The sequence below is a fragment of the Numida meleagris genome, chromosome 6 (genome assembly GCF_002078875.1).
Source record: "Numida meleagris isolate 19003 breed g44 Domestic line chromosome 6, NumMel1.0, whole genome shotgun sequence".
NCBI classification, from domain to species: Eukaryota; Metazoa; Chordata; class Aves; order Galliformes; family Numididae; genus Numida; species Numida meleagris.
The window spans coordinates 47,033,755-47,055,090 of record NC_034414.1 but is presented as its reverse complement, the minus strand read 5'-3'; the positions used below and the strand labels follow the sequence as shown (position 1 = coordinate 47,055,090).

Below are 21,336 nucleotides of genomic sequence, written 5' to 3'. Positions count from 1 at the left end.
ATGAAGTCTACACTGTATTTGTGTTTGTTTCTTGTTGGACTTCAAGTCCAGGCTCTTCCTAAGCCCAACTACAGTGACCAGAGGAAGAAAGAGAGACCTCATTCCCTAGGAGATCATTCCCATGAGAAAGGTGAAAACTTGGCTCACATCAAGATAGCCCCCAGCAACACTGAATTTGCATTTAGGTTTTACAAGCAGGTCATACAGTAGGGAGGTAACAAGAACATTTTCTTCTCTCCCTTGAGCCTTTCTACTGCCTTTGCAATGCTCTCCCTGGGGGCCAGATCAAACACACTCAGCCAGCTGCACAAATGCCTCACCTTCAACCTGACAGAGATGGAAGAACAGGAGATCCATGAGGGCTTCCAGCATCTCCTCCAGCTGCTGAATGACCCTCACCGAGAGATTCAGTTGAATATGGGCAATACTCTGTTTATAGACGAGAGACTGAAACTGCAAGAAAAATTTTTGGATGATGTCACAAATTTTTATTATTCTGAAGCTGTTTCTATGAATTTCCAAAATTCTGAAAATGCTAAAGAGGAAATCAATAACTACATAAAAGCCAAGACCCTTGGAAAATTTATAGACTTACTGGAGAGTCTTGATAAAGATACTATGATGATTCTGATTAACTACGTTTACTTTAAAGGTGAGTGAAAAACATTGGTTACAGTTATATAAATAGGCTCTGGAAGTCTGATCCAAACCCAAGGATCAAGGTTTTTTTCCCATGGTGAACCTACACTACCATCCAATTTAAAATATATCCTTCTTCTTTTAAATGACATAAGGAAATATTTGAAAGTCAGGTATAAAGAATCATATTTTATGAATAAAAAAGAAAAAGGAAAAAAAGAATAGATAGAAGTACCAATCAATAGTGTATCATCTCAAATGAGGCTCAGAGCTGAAAGTATTCAAAAAGGGTGAGCTTGGGAGCTTATCATCATTTTTTGAAAGGCACAGTTGTTTGGCTGTGAAGGACACAATCAAAATGATACATGAGTGATGCATAATAAAATTCCAGAGAATGCATAAGGTCAGTTCATGGAAGTTTCACCACTGACTTAGCAGATGAAGGCTCAGGTCTTCTCCTCAACGTGCATTTCCCTTGTGTGATTTTTATTCAAACAATTGAAATGATTCAAAGCTTCTCTCATTGCCAGGGAACAAGAATCCTTAAATTGAGATAGGCTAGTAATTGATTTTATCATTCAAATTTACTACCCTGAGCATCAACTATTGTGTTATGCACTTATTTGTCACTTCTTCAGCTTATTCAGCTCTATTCTCATTCTTTTGTCAAAAGGCTACTGGGAAGAACCATTTGAAAGTTATGATACCAGAGACGATGACTTCTTTGTGGATGCCAAGCATTCTGTTAAGGTTAAAATGATGTATCAAAGCACATACTATAACACCCATAGGGATGAGAATTTGTCTTGCTGGGTAGTAGAAATACCATACAAAGGAAATGCTTCTGCCTTTTTTGTTCTGCCTGATGAAGGGAATATGAACCCTTGGTGGAGGATGCTCTGCTAAAAGATACAGTGTCTAATTGGAGCCAATCACTTGAAGGAAGGTAATCCTTTGACTTCTTTCCACTGCTGCTTTTTTTTTAAGCACTAAAGAGGCCATAAATATTCATGCAGGCAAGGTAAATCATAGGATGCCACAAGGAGCTGCTAAACACAGCTCTGAGGAACACTGCATTGTGCAGCTCCCTCACCTCATGCAGCTCCCTCACCTCAAAGGAAGTATCAGGAGATTTTGCACATTGAGGAACCTTCTCCTCAGCTTCCCCAGATGCAGCAGTGGGAATGCTGCCAACAGCGGGGATCCTGCACTTGCAAACTCAGCCCTCAGGAACCCGTCTAGACAAGGGAGGATCCAACTGAAAAGAAATGAAATTTCTTTTTCTCCAGTCTGGATGACCTCTGATCAGACTGCGGGTGGTTAGGACTGGTACCTCAATTTCTGCTTCACTAATGTGGTATATATTTAGACCTTAGAAAGCCAGGCCTATGCTCCACAGGTAGCTGGCATGGATTCAAACCTCTTATATCAGCTATTGTATTGAAGGATCTTTTGATTGTAAACTCAATTTCCTTCCTTGTTTTTTTTTTTGTTTGTTTTTTAAAAAAAAGAATGATTGACCTGTATCTTCCAAAATTCTCCATCTCTGACTCTTATGATGTCAAGAGGCTGTTTTTGAAAATGGGTGTGATGGACATGTTCAGTAACAATGCTGATTTCTCTGGAATGGCAAAAAATACCCTCCTGAAAGTTTCCAAGGTAAGTATGTGAGCAGGGCTGGTGATCAAGAAATTTGCTGGCCCTCCTTACATGCTGGTTTTATCTTCAAAAATAGGCTGATCCCACTTCTAGATATCAGCCATGGCTCACTGACAGTAATGCAAGAAGTTCAGGGGTTAGATGGCTATTGTTCTTTGCAGTTAGCAATAAATTGTTTCTTACATAACTATCCCACAATCTCACTTTAAAATTTCTGACAAAGAGAAAAGATTTGGAAAGGATAATGGGAAAAATGTCACAAAAATTTTGCATAAATAATTACTACTAGAGTCATAGTTATGACATTAATTTGGGAATGGTCATTCTTATTCTGTGAATATGCCTTTCATACTGCATTAGCTGAGCACCTCAGAACTGGTTTGTCACTATTGTGTTAACAGAAAAAAAAAGTTTTTGTTCATACATTAATTGATGGAAAATGAAAACATTTCTCCTTGGTGTTAAATATTAAGGAAAAGACCTTACTCAAAGAAAGCACTGAACAATAAATGCTCTGCATGCTGCCCAGTCTGTTAGCAGTGAAGTTTGACTCTGCCAGAGTAAAACAGAAAGCTTTCTTTTAACTCAGAGCAAACTGAACAAGGGAATCTTTTTCTCACAACTTCTATGTTCATTCTGTGCTGTCTTTTGAAAACTATCTTCTCTCAATGTTAAAGCAAACCTGTTTGTCCCCAGCTGCTTCTCACTGTTCTGTGCCTAGATGTTTAATTTTTGTTTCCTTTCCAGGCAATTCACAAGGCCAAGCTGGATGTTAATGAGAATGGCACAGAGGCTGCTGCAGTGACCATGGTAGAAATGAAGGTTTTCTCTGCACTGATTAGTCCTCTTGAAATCAAATTCAACAGACCCTTCCTGATGATGATTTTTGACAAAAGCACATACAGCATCCTCTTCATGGGGGAAGTTGTGAACCCAGATGCCAAGGAAGACTAGGCCAGAGCACTTGAACTCCACAACAGAGAAGAGAGCTTGTACACATCTCAAAGAGTTCTTTGCAAAAAAAAAAAAGACCAGAATTGATCCCTTATTAAAAATTTAAAAAGAAAGAAGTAAATTTTATATTATATTATTCTTCTCTTTCAGCAGACAGCAGGGAAAAGCGGAAGAAGGCCATGTTTGTGAAATGTCCCAGGATAAATATACAGCAGTGGGATCTTTACAGACATTTCCCTACCTCATTCAATCAACGCTGGTGTCGTGGCCCCTTGCATGCAGACAAACCCTTCTCCCAGCTGAAAATTTCTCTGTCTCCCACATCTTGTATGTCTAGTCCTCATGTCAGAAACTTCACGGATCTACCAGCGTAAGCTGAGAAACCATCCTTCCCCTCTCTGATTCACTGTGAATTCCAGGATAAGTCGTCTTTGTCTCTGAAACCTTCTAAGTAATTGGTGGCTAAGGAGGGAAACAGAAACACAAACCCTTGAAATCTTTCCTTGCCTAGACGATAGATGCTCCTAAGTTCAGCATAACCCTTTTCCCTCCAGCCCAACTACTGTCTCCTACCAGCACAGACTCCTTGTTCCCATCTCCATTCCTCATTAGCTGCTCTAGATTAAAAGGCCCATCTTTTCTGTCTGGTTAAGAAGTCAGATTCTATGCCAGTGGAAGCTGAATGTCACTGCACTAACGGTCACCCTTAAAGTTCTTGTGCACATGCAGTAATGCCTGGGCTCCATGAGAGAACTGAATTTACTGGGCCTTCATGACAAAGCTGTTCTCTTCAAGCACATTGTTTTTTTTTCCTGTTTTTTTGTCTGTGCAGGAAAAAAAAAGAGAAAAGAAAAGAAAAAAGCAAAATCAAACATGTACTGCTAAATTAATTTGTAGAGCCTGCATACTAAGGCCATTTTCTCTTGGGGAAATACAGCTGATGAGTGGCAGATCACGTGAATTTCTTGCTACAACAGGAAGCCACATCTGACTTCCAGCTTTTCTGGAGCCATTGAGTTCTTTACTCTCTCATGGCTTGCTCACATCAGTAACTCAAAAACAATTGTAGGAATTTTAACAAGATTTTATGGTCCAGAAATTCCAAAGTAATGATGCTTAATTTAAATAATTGATGTTTTACTGTTGCTTCTCTTTTCAGCTTTGTTCTTCCATGATTCAGATGTTATTCTCCGTCAGCTATCTCCTCTAGAAACGACTCCTTTTTTTCCATCAAAAGTTATTCACTGCTTCCTCTGGATGCCACCGAGTCAGTCATTCCACAGAACTTCTTACTGAAAAATCACGTTATTCTTGCCCTTCCAAACTGTTTATCTCCATAGGGTACTAGGCCGAATGTAGTTAGCCACCCACTAATTTTGGTTGACAAACAGGAAGATGATTAACAACAGTCCTTCCTTCTGAGTGTCCTCTCTAGGTATCCATCAGGTTGACCTCTTTGTTGCCACACGAAAAAGCAGAGGATGATTCTAGAAACACAGTCCTAAGATAACTAATGGTAGTGGTACTTAACAGGGGCAGAGAACACTTAGATAGCACTAATGAATTGTCATGAATTGCTGTTTTGATCTCTTTAGTGTGTCCTCTCAGCTTCAAGAAATGATAGGCCTCTAAGTGCTTCACAAACACATCAACAATACCTCTACCAGTAAGCAAAACCACCAGTCTAAGCTCTGCTTTCCAGCTGAGGAGGGACAGGAATCAAAACTGGAGTTGTGGGGGACCCAGGCTCCTAGCCATTGCTAGAGAGTATCAGCTTCTAACGAGGCTGGGTCAGAAATGTTGAATGAGGCTGGGTCTGAATATGTCATGACAGGTCATATGGATGGGAGAAAACAGGAATCTAAGGAATGTGCTAATTTGTCATGAGAGGTAATAGAGACTTTCACATGGGCAAGCACAGACCTTATCCCAGACCTACTGGCAAATAAAAGGTGCTAGTCAGCTTATTCATGCAGACATAAAGATGCACTTAACACAAAATACTGTCTCTATAATCATCCCATTGTCTCTGTACTTTAAAGAAAGGAATACATTGAGGCCTGAAAAGTGTTCCACAGAAAATCTTAGTCAGCTATGCCTGTCTAATTCATTTTTGCTCTCAGGAAAATAAAATCAATTGTTCCAGCAGTGCTTGAAGAAGCAAGTCTCCACTCCTGGAGCTAAGCCAAGGATTTCAGCTCTGCACAGGGGTGCCAAGTTACCACGCTCGTTATCCAAACTTCTCAAACAGCTACAGAATCGTTGTTCACCTGCTTTGGGAGTGGTGGGATTTAGGTTAGTGGTTAACTGTGCACAGCTTGAGACACATTAGAGGAAAGATAAGAATGAAGGAAAATGGATAACTGCTCATATTACTTCAGTTTCTGCCTTCCCCTCTGAAACTTCTGGAAAATGAAAGCCAGAGACAATCTCATTCTTTTTCCTTAATTATAAATACAAGAGATCTGAAATAGGAACCTTTGCAAAATTCATGATTCTCTGCTTATAAGAATTGTGAGGTTTTCTTATGGAAAATAGTGCAAGTCCAGTTGCTGCCCTATTGATTAAAAGCAGATATTCAAGATGGAAAAAATATTTCAACGGAGAGAATAATTCCCAGAAATGGCTTTCTAACTTCCTTACAACTGTAAACAAGAAGAATAACAACCTAAAATTCTCAGATACTGTATGTGGAGTCAAATGAGGATGTGCTGTACCCATATGTTACCACAAGATAATGTCTCATTTTGTCCTCCACCAGCAAAGCACCTGCAGGTAATTAGACTCAGGGATATGGATTTTGGTGTTTTATGACTTCTCTTGTCGCCTGAAATAATACCATACATACCACAAACCCTTACCATCCATGAGTATTCAGATCTGCAAGGGATCTGCAAGCACAGTAAGGGGTTAAAGTAGACTCCTAACTACACTGGTTTACCTCCATTTTGCATATATTTTGACAGGAAGGGCTTTCTGTGCCTTCACTAAGCACCACTCTCTGCTACTTTTGGTATCAAGACCCTGTCATAGAAAATTACCGTTACCGAGGTGCTCAGAGACAGCACAGTTCTTGCCAGAGTCACAGGGAGCTTGACCTGGCATTGCCTACAGGCAGTTCTAAGTGGGAATGGAAATTATCTGAGCACTATTTATGTTTTCTGTTTCCAATAATATGACCTGACATCCATCAAATATAAAGGTTATGAGAAGCAGTACGGAACGGTGCAGGCTGCAGATTGGCATATTTGATCAGCGGCACGCTGCCTCTCAAAGTTACTCTGAACTCTGTTGATTTTTCTGAAATGCACTTACTGAATTAATAACAACATACATATGCCTAAGTAGAAAAGCATAGAAAAATAAACACAGTTTGCCATTTGCTAAGATTTTTTTTTTTAATATGCTACAACAGCTTTTAACTTTTTCTGTTCCCAATTTTTCAAGTGACAATTTTCAGCAGGGTTGCAGTAATTCTCAGTTTATGAGGGTCTCACCTTTACAACTACCCTGAAAAGAAGGGAGTATATTTTTTTTATCTGAGGACCTCAGGTACAAGTGTGTCATAGGACTTCCGTAAGACCATGGAGGAAGACAAAGCACCCACCTTGCTTGGATCTACCTTGTCAGTGGATGGTGAGCTGACGGGTGCTGCTCACCCTACTCTGCCTGTTTTTCAGAGCCAGGGGACACTTGCTGACAGCCTCAGGAGCTGCCATTGCACAGTACAGGATACATTTCATCCCCATTCAGGCCCTGAGGTGATCAAAGCTACCACAGCTTCGGCAGGGAGGTGACTCAAAAGCCTTTCTTTGTGGTGTGGCCAGTGCCACTAATCCACCTGGATCACTCAGAATTGCTCCAAAAGTTTTTGGCTGCTGTCGGAATTTTTTTGGTGACTCAAAAATTATTTCTAGCAACACCCAGAGCTCCTTGGTGGCTGAGAAGTCAAGCAGCAAATTTTCCATCAGCCCTTGGGAAAACTGCTGACTTAGCCAACAGCTATTGTTTGCAGAGTCAAGAAGATTTTCTTGCCAGCTATATTTCTTTAAAGACATGGCAGTACAGGCAACGTGCAGGGGAGCTTGTAGAGAAGGGGAATCATTAAGTTCTCAGCTCTTTAAAGCTGTAATTATTTCTAGCTCTTTTACTGCTTTCCAATGAATGTCCTAGTCCCAGTTCACAAACCTGTGAGCCTTTAGGCAAGTACGTTACATTTTTTCCAAAATTTTGCACTTCTTCGTACTGCTTTGAAGTCAGTGGGAACTACAGATTTATACTGACTGTACTGCAAGTACAATTTGTTCTAGTGTTTAAATATGGCACTAAGAAAGGACACAGAAATCCATTACTTCTGCTTAATTTCAGAATTTTTTTTTCCAGACTGCAAGAGGGTCTGTGTTGTTCACTGTATGCACAGTGTCTTCACAATCCTCCTTGTTGAACCCTCGTTCAAGAATAAAATACTCCAAAATGAGTATCAGCTATTCTGTTCTGTGAGTAGCAGTCTGCAAATCACTGAAATTCACCATAGGACCAAACAAAAAAATCAGTAAATGAAGGGTTTTGACTGTTCAGAAAGTGATCAAACCGATCCTGATGAAGCAGTTTATATGGAAGAAAAACCTCCTTCCCAGAATAACAAATGACATTCTACTACACTTGAGATGTTGAGTTCCCCAATGTCCCTGCTCTCTCTTCTACAGTCCTGTTGGGGAGACCAATGCATGCACACAGATGGGGACAGAAGAAAGAGCATCATGATGCTTTTCCCCTGGAAGAATCAGTATTGAACAAAAAAAATACTTACCTCACAACAGTCTGGTGTCATAAGGGTTGCAGGCTGAGGATGAGTTGTGTGAAAGTCTTCTTCTATGTTTTAATTAAATTAAATGACATCAAAAATTCTAAACTAAAAAAAATGGTATTTCAAGGAACAATTTTGAAAGCCCATCACTTTCCTTATCTCTTTCATTCCCCCTGCCGTTACAGAAGGAAAGTAAATTAGATATAACTTAAACATGATCCTGCTCTCTGGCTCAGCTACTGAGCATGGAAGTTCAGGGGAAGAATTCTGAGTGCACCAAGGAAACAGAAGATTTATTCATTTCTGTGGGGTTTAAAATGAAACAGTTTGATCCAGAACTGATCTAAAACACAAGCAAGCGCCTTGCTGTAACAACAGAAAGAGTTTATAAAAACAACTTAGAGAACTTTAGCTTTCCTAAAGTCTATTTAAAGAGAACCAGTTTCTATTCATTTCTCATGTTTGCCTTGCGGCAGAAATATTACTAGCTAATAAAACTTTCAGTGCATCAGTAATTGTGGGTACTGCTTGATGAATCCAGTCAGCTGGTTACAAGGTAGATACAACACTGTGGAAATAAGGTTTCCATGGTCCAAAAACTTTAAATAACTATTAAACACAACCAATGAATAAATGTTTCTCTTTCGCTTGTTTTAGCTTCATTTCTCACAGTTTCTCAAAAGATTTTTAAACAAAGAATTTCATTATAAATAACTAAGGATCATGTTTGTTTTTTTCCTGATGGTAAAATACTTGTTAAAGCCCAAATGAGGTCCAGTCTGAGTAGAAAGTACAGTGAGCCCCACGAGCACTCTGTGATTTCCTGCCTGAGTGGTGAAATCCCATAGACATAGTAAAGCTGTGTTGTTTATTTTACAGAAGGGAAAATGAAACAGATATAGAAGGCCCTTTGGAATGAGTACTACATAAACGTGGAAAAAAAGAATCACTGGAGTACAAATCTTTATAAGTTGTTATACTTACTTACACTTGAGGCCAGAACAGGCCGGAAACGTATGCCATGGCAATACAAGGCGCAGTCTGGTCTCTCAATTTTTGCATGGTAGTAAGAGGGCAGTGTATTTCTCACTCCCTTTGGAAAAGAACTTGCGTAAACATTTTCAAACAAATTTACTAAGCCCTTTTGCCCCTATATATCTACTCTGCAAGGGAGAAATACTTACTCCCTAGTTTTGCTTGGGGCCTGATGACATGTATAAGTTGAAGGCTTTTCCTTCCCCTTATATTTCTATCCATGGGCAGTGAGGTCAAGTTTTGCAATTCCCCCACAGGCAGTAACATTGGCATCTTAAGCAGCTGGTAGAAAAGGGCAGGGGGAATCATTCTTTTGGCATTTTCCCAGAGCAGTCACGTGGAAGGAGCCATCATACCCCAAATAAAAGACAACAATTTTCCCCTCTTCATTCTGGTTTAAAACCTACTAACTTCTACTGCAGAGTGGAAAGCGATAAATCTTCCTAATCATCTCCTTCAACACCATAAGGAATACTCATTATGCTGCATTTTTATTGGTTTGGTGTTCATTTCAAATGGGAGACTTTTGTGGAGTAATTAGAGAGATTATTTTAAATAAGTTTGCAGATCAGTGGATATGGAGTGTAAAATAAAGTATTTGTCTGGCAAAACTAATGGTGATGATCATCAGGGGTGAATCATAAATGGGAGTTGACCTTTTGATGCTGAATGGGAGGTGGCAGAAAAGGTGGGGAGAGTTTTTGAAGAGTTTAGAAATGGAAGAGAAGCAATTGCAATGATACCACTGCAACGATAATGCTAACGATGTAAAGATGAAGTCATAGGTCTGAGAGATGAAAATCTGTATTTGGGAAGTCCAGAGGAAAGGAATATCTGCCACTCGCATCCTGTGCCTATATTCATTTTCACAACCACCTGGCTGCTGGTTTCAAGTGACAGCGCCAGCCCAGACTGCCACTGGTTTAACACAGGCACACAGTGGACATCAACCCAGCAAGTTCACCAACACAATCGTTGGACTTGCAAACGGCAAAGGCTGTATAAAGGTACACACAAATGAAAGCATGACTGATATCACTTTTTTAAATACAGCTGCATTCACAGCTATTTGTGTGTGTGGGCACCCAGATTTCCCAAGCATTTACTGACCTCATTGTTACTAACAACTCTACATTCCTCTGAGTATCTTTGAAACAAAGTCCTTTACAATGACTTGTGCTCTTCACCACTGTGTACCTCCACGACTAACAACTAACAGATCTGATCATCTCTGCCCTGGTCTTCCTACGACAGTCTGGACCGAATTACAGGAATTTTTGCCATCTCTTGCACATTGTTTTGCTCTCCATTAACTCTGAGCCTTTCCTTCGATCTTGAAGCCATACTGCTGTTGGCTTTCCTCTGAAGACTTTGCATCAGAAAACCAGGGGAAGGAGACTGTTTGCCACTGTCTATCAGCATCTGTCCAAGAGAAGCTGAATGAAAATTCAAAAGCCTTTCATTCCTGGCATGAACCTTGGGAGACGGCAAGAAACAGTGGAGCCATTGGGATCCAAGAATGCTCAGTAAATGCTGGTTTTCCTATTCATTATGCTGGCATGCATCAGGTATTATCTGTGTCCTGAAGAGCAATGCTACTGTAATAACTCTATTTGCTCTGTTTAATGTATAACAGCATGCTTACTGTTTAAGCCTGTTCAAACAATATAAAAACAGTGCAAAAATCTGTAAAGGTCAGATGAACAAATTAGGGTCTTTTAAAAAACACTGCAGATACTGTTTTGTTTTAGTAGCTAGGGACATTAAACTCACATTGGCTATCTGTTTCATAGATTAACTCATTCAGTAGATTAATTCATTCACATGCAGTTGACAAAGCTCACTAAAGCAATGTTAATCTATCCTGCACAAAGAAGCTCTTCTTTAGACAGTCAGTGAGGTAGATGAGGTTTTCACTGTTGTGAAAATGAAATTTTAATGAAAGTTGTAGTGAAGCAGTGGTGGCAAACATGAATCAATGACTACAAAAAAATAGTTGTAGGATTTTTAGGAACGATTAGTCTTCATTTGTAAAGAGGCTCAGTACCTACTTTTTTTAGAGGAAACAGCTATCTGTACTTCAGCAGATGGAGACTGTCAGAGCAGAGGCCCCATGGGTGGGAATGGGTCCAGGGAATCTCGTTTGGAGGAGATAGTTCATTCCTTCTTCCAAGTGCTTGTAGTTAGACATTTGAGATAGCAGTCACCTGAGAGGCAGTGAAGGACATCCCTGTCCAGTGTCAGCTAGCTCCCATTCTGAACCGCTCACTGAAAGCAGCTTCTGCTTTATGCACAGACAAAAACAGGAAATGGTCTAGGATGGCTCAGTAGTATCACTAATTGACACCTAGAGTGCCAGTTAGTCTTTATTCTGATTGTGCTAAAAGCCTGGCCACTTTTAATTTTCCTTGGCTACTGAGCTGTCAGGTAAAAAGGTACCAGGGGCCCAATGTGCTTTTACTAAAAGGACAAAGCTGTACCGCAGGAGTAATAATACCACTCATCCTCTCTTACTCTTAGCTCATAGTTCTTCAACTTAAGAAACACTACCAGCTCAAGGGAGAAATTTAGATATTCATCTCAATCTATGTGAAATATCTTCACAGTAATTGCATTATTTGCTGTTTACTTTCTCTCTTTATAGGACAGCACTGTAAGTGGCAGCAAAGGAAGATACAGCTTACAGAGTTTGGTTGGTTTTAGCCTGCAAAAGAAAGCCACATATCCTTCTTCATGGAGCACCTTGTCCACATCACACACAGCTGCGGTATCATCAGCTCCATCATTCGTATCCAGGTTAACTCATGTTAAACTCTCAAACTGAAAGTAGATCACTTGAGTTGCTCTCAGCAGAACTTTGTGCCCTGAACGGAGGGGATCCCCTGCAGACAGAACAGTGACGGAGCTGGGGTTCTTAGCTCCAGCCAAGCATAGCCAGTGGCCACCCCCATGCAGTGCTTCCAGTGTCTAGTCAACTCCTATTGTTCTTCTATCTAAGTTCTGCTATCACGGATCACTTCAGATACGCAGCAAAGACCCTGCTTAATATTGTAACAGGTTAGACAGCTCCTTTTCAAATGTCACAGGGATGGAGGCAAAACAACTCCAGTCCATTTGCTTTGCCTCCATTAAAAGGACTTCAATAAAGTGTTATGTTTCAAGCCTAAGGACAAGATGCACCACTGAAAGAGGTTATAAATGGTGTGCTTTAGACACTGCAGCTTCCATGTTGCAGTTCATCATTTCATGGGCTAGCTATTGTTTCTTGATGTTTTTCTTCCACTTCTATTTTACTAGAAATCTCCCCTTCTTCCCACACTGGTTTTTCAAATATGAATTTAGTTTATTGAGCAAATAAGTTTCACCTTTCTCCTGCTGGGTATTCAAGCTGACTAATGGGGGTCATCTCGAAGGAGAGGACCATTATGCAGTCAATGTGCATACCTAGCAGCCCACCACGTGACAATTGCTTGATCAACTGTCAGTTACCCAATGGGAGGGGCATGTACTTGGAGCTTCATGGGTAGAGCCAGAAAAATGATGAGGTCTCTCTAAACCAGGAATTGTGGTGTGCTATGTCCTCCAGAGAAACCAGCCTGATGCTTTTCACAGAGAAGGAACACACAGTTTTTGGTTGCAAAACAGTGAACATTGATGAGCATTTGTGAGCAAATGAGTGCAATCACATTTTCTCTGAAAAGCGCGGGTCTGCAGCATTTGTTTGTCAGACAGTAAACAGAAATTAGGTATCTTAGCCAATTTTGTTATATCATTTACAGCAATAGTTGGACTCTTCTAAATGATCATAATTTGCAAAAATGCAAGTAGAAATGCAATGGGTGCAAAGTTCGGAGCTCTACTAATACTAGAAATACCAGATATCCACCTAGATTTTTTGGACATTTTCTCACCCCAAATATGTCAAGTTTCTAATGCTGTCTGTAAACCTCAAAAGTAAACATCTTCATGTTTGCCTAAAAATACTTGAAGTGGGATTTTTTTCCCGAAGAAATGGCATCTGGAGAGCCAATGGCTGATTGCCTGCATAAAAGCAATTCAGTGCTAATTATACTCTAAGAAACTTGTAAAGATGGAATTATGCCATTTGTAAAATGTTGAAAATTCATTGAGATGATACTGAAGAGTGCATAGACAATTCACTGTGAGATACGTGTACAGCAAGACCCGGCAGGGGTTTATCACTGGGACTTCCCAGCAGCATTCATAGTGCAGAGTCACCATGGAGACTTCAGAGATGTATTGATTATTACCCACATAATTATAATGTTATATACTACATATTCTTGTATGTAGCTTTATTTATTTCCATGGAAACTAAAACAGATACAAAGAGCACAATAACACTATTTGATAGAGTGAATTCTCAGCTATATAACACAAATTTTCAACATAGGCACCACCATGAGCTATGCATTTTCGCTGGTGATGAACAAGAGCCTGCATGCTGTGCTCATAACAATCTACTCCAGTGGCGGCAAATCACTGTCCCTGTCACTACTGGTGAAACACACTACCCACCGCCTCACTGCACTCACATCCATCACTTGGTCTCCATCAACATTCAGCAAGCATCAATGGATGTCTGTGCATGCCATTTTTTCCTTGTGGAGGAATTTATCTCTGCACCTTGGCTTTACCTGCACTTCCATGTCAGATGCCAATTCGTCAGAGTGACCCTCTGCTGCCTTCTGTCACACAGCAACAAAATGGAATGGAATATTGGTGGGAAGCTTCAATCTCTACTTCCAAACCACCAACACCTGCCTTTGATGTTGTGAGCCAACATAATAAAATAGGAGGCATTACTTTTGGAGCATCACTTCTATATCATTAAATATCTATCTGCTACAAACAATTACAAATGTTCCTGCACATACTTATAGTGAGAAGGAAAAATATAAAACACATAGGAAGATAATGATAAAATATTGCTTAAATAAGACAAGATCATTATAAATTGTAGCTGCTGCATTCTATTCAGAATGCTCTAATACATCTGATCGTACAGAAAACATGCCACAATGAAGAAGCCCCATTAGAAAAAGAGCATTCAGGCTGATGTAATCCTTCCAAATACAGCAGTGCAATCTCCAAATGTAGACAACATGCTGAAAAAAATGCCAAGGGACAAGTGAAAAAGACTTGAACCAATCTTTCCAGCAAAAACAATGCAATCTTATCAAAAGGTATATTTTCAGTGGCTATGGGTATAAGCTGGCAAAGACTTCTCTTGGGGAAATCAAACTTTTCTCAGGCATCAGCTGGCAGTATGTTTCAGCATCCATTTGACCAAGTGCTGTGCTGAGAGCTGCGGTACTTGCATGAGCTCTTCCACCCCCTTGAGCTCTGCTTTTGGGTCAGAGCAGCTTCCTTTGGCCTTCCTGAGGCCAGGTTGTATCTGGGCATGAGGTCACACTGCAGAGAAGCTGAAACACAGATGGCAAGTAAAAGCCCCCCAGGAAAACCTAAAGCTCATGCTGAAATAAAAGCTTGCTTGGGCTGTAAAACAAAAATCAATTTCCTATTCTGGGAAAGATTAACCAACTTTATTCAATAAAAACTGCTGAAACTAAGTATATATTCCCTATTCTTCTTTCAATTTTCACTCTAGAGAAAAAAATGTGAAATTATGACATTTTGTTCTCTCTGGAGATTAAGACGAACATCTAAACACTGAAAAAATAAACTGACTTCCGATTAACCCTTCAGTTGCTAGAAACTGGAGAAAACCTCCACCAGGATAAGACTAAAATTATCTGACAAAAACTATTTTTCTGTGTTTCTCTTTGCTGAATTCTGGAGATCACCCAGACATCCTCAGAGATTTGTTTTAACATAATTATCACTTATCTAATGGGAAAAGCCTTGTGCACCACGTGGAGTTGCAATAGATACTAACATTCCATCACCAGTCATTGCTACTTATGTTTTCAGTAAATGTCCACAGTGAACCCTTTCTCATGGTGAATTTCAGTGAAGCTATTCAGTTTTTTTTCAGACATCTTTCTATTTTTCTTCCCACTCTCTCTTGTGTGCTTGTGTACTTTTCTGTGGGTTTAACAGATCACCGCAGCATATTTTGCTGTTGAAGTTAGGGGCAGGGAACTGTCACTGAATCTCTGCAGCAGATGGGTGATTATGTAATGTGTGTAAGCTGATACTGGTATGAAAGTGTCATAAATATAGGAAAGTGAAACTAAACTTGTGCCAAAATCTTCATTCTCTTACCCTAATTACACTTACAAGTGTCAGATACTGCTACCACTCTCCTTAGCAATACAAATGGCAGTTTTTAGTGGGCATTGACAGAGATTTTGTGTAATACTTGTATAGACACATGGAAATTATGACATGATATTTTTAAAAATACAGTCACTTACATGCTTAAAACTTTATTATATGGTGCTTTTTTGGAGCAATGGCAGATATCTGTGCAGCCCCAGACTGCCCAGTTTTCGTGAGTGAATGGACTTACCCAGAAAAACGAACTGGGCCCAAAGTTCACCAAAAAGTTTATATTTGTTCGGAATTACTGGAAAGAGAAATTGTAGTATTCCAAGAAGATAAGAAATGCTTAGGTGACCCATGTGCCTGACATACTTAATAATGCATCTTTCCTGCACCTGCTCCATAGAGGACTGAACCCTCCTGCTCCGTGCCTGCCTTGACGTGAGCACCAGCACAGGCTCTCTTCCCAGCACCAAGCTCAACCCAGCAAGAGAATACCTTCTCCACTGTGCCCAGGCCTCCTGATACTGTGTTTCAGCAGTTTTTCTACAACAGTACAGGGAGATATTTTCCTGTACCAGGAGTACAAGAACAGTTCTGTTTGCACAAATGAAAAACACTCGTGACTTACCTATTCAGGGAACAATGCTTTTATGAACAGTTTATATCTACAAGTACTTCTTCATAAACCAGTTCCATCGGCAGGAACAGGTCCCTCTTTGTACAATTGATATCCTCTGCCTCCCTCTGTCGACTGGGCTGACCAGCAGCACCCTCGACCAAGGGAAAGCAGTAAATCCATTGGAAAACTCCGTACTTGGAAATGTGTATTGTTTTCCTCTAATGCATTGATTACAGTTGGTCAGTAAAGTACATTCACATCAGTGACAGGAGGTTCATTTCACAGTGGTTAATCTGTTACTAATAAAAAGCCTTCAGTTAGAGAGATCAACACTGCCAGCATTGATTGCAATGAGTTCTACATAAAGAGACACAACTTCATCTTTGTCCCTGTGTGTGATTCCTACTCAAGCAGTAGTTTGAGGAAGCAGAGACAGAAGTGCGTGCATATGTGGAGATCACCTTCACGCGTCTCCATTTACAGCCTTTCCTGCCTTCTTACCATCGTTATGGAAACCCCATAGCTCCTCTGAGATTGCCATGTCCATCTAAGCTCCTGCAAAGGGGCAGAGGAAGCTTTATGCTTCCAAGTGCAAACAAGCTAAAGAAACAAAAAAGAAAAAAATGCAACAGTGCAAGAAATTTTCAGAGCACTGGAAAAGGATTAATTTTTTTTTCTTTAAAAAGAAAAGAATAGTTCAGGAATTATACGTCATTAAGTCCATCTGCAATTCTTGGAAAAATGCTGGTAGTATTAGTAAAAATAAAAACTATCAGAAGCATCTAGAAAATATCAAGATGATAAATAGCAAGAAAAAAAACAACAAGACAACAAAAAGGAATTGGTTTTGTCAAAAACCAGCCACATCAGACCAACTCAATCCTCTCCAATGGCAGAGTACCAAGCCTTGTCATCAGCAAATAGTTGAGCTGAAGTACAGCTTAGCTAAGCCATGGTTAGGTTATATTTAGGTTTAGCAAGGTGCTATTGTCTTACATGACCTACTTTTATATGAGGTACAGAAATAAGTGCTGTGAGATTGGAAACCATTTTCTAAGGTTCTGGTGATCCAGAATTAAGGAGAAATCAGGCCTCCTTGGTTGTTCTAGGTGTAAAGTGATTCAGTAATTTCTATATCTTTCCCACCTGTCTGGCTAAAAGGCATTAAGAAATGCTGGCATTTCCCAACTGCAGGAGTTGGCAGCTGATGTGTCTCACCACTGAGCCATATAGTGTTGCAGCCCATTCAAGAGACCCAGATTTTACCACCTGCACTAGCCCATGGTACCAGTTTCTGGGGTGTCAAAGTACACACAATAATCACCACAGATGGTGGATGGGACAAAAACTGAGATTCTGGAGGAAGAGAAGACAGTGCAAACGCTGGAGCAATCAGCCTAACAGACAGGTCACAGTAGATCTCTGGGATTTGAAATCAAACAATGAATAAGTTAGTCTGAGTCTGCTGGGACAGGTATTTCTGTAAGAGGCTAGACTCTCATTTCCTGGCCATTTGAGAGAGATATAAGGGCATCTTGGCAGAGGTGAAAAACTTTTTAGAAGGATTTGAAAGAAGAAGGTGTTTCTACAGGGTGTGTGCAGACCTTAAGTGTCGGCACTCCCTGGTTTTAAATCTCTTATGGACTATCCATCACACAGCATGGGGCCAGAGGTGTGTAGAAATGTTAAATCTCCAGAAACCTGTGGCTATCCTTCGGCCAAAGAACCAGGCATCACCAAAATGAAGATATAACACTGAAGGTGTTCTGACCACATCATTTTAGAGCATAAAAACCACAGATTTACTGATTCTTTTTCTTCCCTATAGCCCTCAAGAGGGAATAACTGCAAGCAGACAGAGAAATGAAATTTGCTCGGATAAAAGTGGAAAACTGTCAACATTTGTTCTCAGACCCACTCACGTATATTGTTTATAATGGCACAGGAAAGCAGAACTCGGCTCTACTCAGATAATAAAAAAATCTAAGTGCACAAAACAAATTAACATGCATTTGAGTGTTTTCCAAACTCTGTTCAAACTCCACCAATAATCAGAGATGCTTCTCCACCCACAGTCACACAAGCTCATCTTTGGAAATGCTTTGCCTGTCCCTAGACTAGATCACAAAGAACCAAACTTGCTAAGCCATGTGCAGCCATGTGTGTTGCACAAATTCAAGGAAGTAAATGAAGTTAAAATGGGATTTTCTCAACAGCTTGAAGGCTCTACTAAGGACGCATCTGAAAATTTACCATCTTAATGGGCATTTGCTAAGGGAAATTACTGCTGAGTGTTTCTAATATTAAAATAGTTCATTCAAACTTGCCTATTCGTAGTCTGAACATTCTCCCCTCTCCCCTACCATCTAAGTTTTTAAAAAGCACACCATTAGCAGGACTTAATTACAGGCAGGTGTAGAGAAATCAAGGCAGCTGCATGAATCCCTACTGACATCACGACTACTTCTGTGAAATTCCAAAGTCTCAGAGGGGAAAAGCAGAGCCAAAGCCCAGGCACCATTGCGGTGTGGTGTGCACACCTGCTGGGAGCAGGGCAGATGGCCCGCCAGATTTGTTTGTTCCTGGTGTCATACTTTGTGCTGAGTCCTGGCAGAGGCTGTGTCTGAGCAGCAGAGGGGGAGGCTGCCTGCTTGCCTTATGCCAGCTCTGCTGCAGTGTGCTACAGGATGATGGGATGGCAGTTTCCTGAGTGTTTTGGGAAAAGATGCTGGAGTCAAGTGGTGAGAAGCAGAGAGGTTTCTCAGCAGGGCAAGGTGAAAACCTGTAGCGTGAATGGAGGTAGGTTTTCCTGGGAATGGTATTTCACAGTCATTTGGATTAGTTACAGGAAAGAAGGGGACAGACTCTTTAGCAGGGTCTGCGGTGATAGAACAAGGGGAAATGGCTTTGAGCTCAACGAGGTTGATTTAGGTTAGATATAAGGAAAAAACCTTTTAAGGTGAGGATGGTGAGGCACAGGAACAGGTTGCCCAGTGATGTGGCTGATGCCCAGTCTCTGGAGGCTTTCAAGGTGAGGCTGGATAAGGCCCCAGGCAACCTGATCTAGCTGTGGATGTCCCTGTTTGTTGAAGGGGAGTTAATCTAGATGGCTTTCAGTGGTCTCTTCCAACTATGAGAATTCTATGATAATAGTTTAGGTTGGAAGGTGCCAATCCCATCACCTGCTCTCAGCAGCACCAGCCTGGAAATTAGATCAGGTTGCTTAGGGCCATATCCAGCCAGGTTTTGTATGTCTCCTAGGACAGTGATTTCCCAGCCTCACAGAGCTATCTGTCCTCATGTTTGATCAATCTCCCTGTGAACATTATTTTACGTATACTAATTTGCATTTCCCTCACTACAGCTTGTATCCCCTGCCAGTCACACTCCTGCTGTGCCACCCTGGCTCCATCTTCTACCTAACCTCACCTGTTACATAGATGAAGACTGTAGGTCCAGCCTCCTGCACCACTTTCTCTTTTCCAAGGTGAACAAGTCCCGGTGTCCTAGCCTCCCCACTTTGTCCTGGGCTCCAGCCTTTCAGCCACTTTTGTGTCCCTCCACTAGTCTCACTCAGGATGTCCTTATTTCTCATGTTCAAGGAAACCTAAAAGAGGAGATAGTGCTCTGGATCCACATAGAGTAGAACGTCATTAAGGGAAAACACACTTCACTGAAAAGAGAGAAACAGGAATGCATTTATTGATAAAGTGACTTAACAAAGAAGATTTTGACTTTCTGGATCCACATAGAGTAGAACGTCATTAAGGGAAAACACACTTCACTGAAAAGAGAGAAACAGGAATGCATTTATTGATAAAGTGACTTAACAAAGAAGATTTTGACTTAGCAAGATTCAAGATGGTGATTATTAACAGCATAGAAAATAGGGCTAAACACATTAATCCAAGAGACATTCCAATTGAGTAATGAGGTTCAGAGTGGATCCCTTTTCTTTCTAAGTTCCTACTCAGAGAAGCCTAGGTGCGACCTAATCCACTTGTAGTACCCAGACTTGATAAATGGCTTGTGTTAAAAGGTGGAGGAGGCCCTCCTGCTGAGGGATGAGGTTCAGAGCACACCCCCCTTGCTTTCCAAACTTATTGAATTGCAGAGGGAAGGAGGCTAGGAACAGCTGGATCCACTCCTAGTCCCAGACTTGGTCAAACGTTTAAGTTTAAGGGATTGTATGTGAGCAATCTTTATAAAATGTAAGCTTTGCAGAGCTAACAAAGTTTAAATAAACTATTAGTCACTTACCAAGTATCTATATCAGCAAGGCATCTTGACATTAAGGTGTAAGGGATCTCTGTGCAGCTATAGCCTTGACAGGCACCCCTGCTCACAGGGAGATCCTGTTGTGCAACTGGCTGCTAAACAGTAGAATTCAAGGGGCTCTTGGGCTGCTTAATACTTATTGGGTAAGATGATTGAGGAAAAGTCATATTTTTAGTGCATGATCAGTTCGTCCTCATCTGTTGAGCCAGGTGTCTGCCATCAGTTCTTCCTGCTCCCAGTTTGAGACAGATATGTGGTTTCTATCTTTCTTGGCAAGGCCTTGAGTGTAACCAGCACTGTGCTCATTGTCTGCCTGAGCAAGGCCTTGTGTGAGCAAGGCCAGGCTGAAGGAGGACGCTGAGTACACCATCACAGAGAATCAACACTTCCTATTGGCGCTTGGTCCCGTTACAGAATTCCCCCAGTCAGTGTGGCATCAGAATAGCAAGTTCTCATAATAGCAAGTTCTCTGAATAGCAAGTTCTCCTTATTGTGTTTTATACACACCTTATATATCCTTCACTCGTAAGCAGTAAATCCACTCACGGTTAATTATCCTTAAGTTCTTCACAACAACGTAGATAACAAACAAAGGGTTGCTTAACTGTCCCAGAAGTGACCACATTAGCTGTGCATACTAAAGAGTATTCTGTTTACACCTTAGCCCTGTCTCCAGACTCCGGAGGCCTCATAGAGATAAGATCTACCAGAGTCTGCTGGGCTCTTTGTTGTTAAATCTCCCCCACAACTTCCCTCAACCTGTTTGCCCTACTTCTGCTAACTCAGCCCTGAACATGGCAAGTCAAATTAAATCTGAGTACAAACTCTTCCCAAAAATAACTGCCAAGAGATATGGTAGTTACCCCATCCCTGGAGACATTCAAGGTCAGCTGGACAGGGCTCTGAGCAACCTGATCAAGCTGTAGGTGTCGCTGTTCATTGCATAGGAGTTGGACTAGATGACCTATAAGGGTCCCTTCTGACTCAAACGATTCTACTATCCTGGTCTCCTCTAAGCAACATCTTCTCCCTTCTTTCTTCCTTCCTTCTTTACACCAGTATTAGCACCTGTGAGCACATACAAATCTGGATC

At 40.9% G+C, this 21,336-nt stretch overlaps 1 protein-coding gene across 1 annotated transcript; it reads left to right on the top strand.

Moving 5' to 3' along the window:
* Positions 1-3,252, top strand: LOC110401936 (alpha-1-antitrypsin-like). The gene is given in 5 exon segments (XM_021403501.1): positions 1-652; positions 1,313-1,524; positions 1,527-1,585; positions 2,151-2,298; positions 3,046-3,252. Coding segments are annotated over 5 exon segments (1,278 nt in total).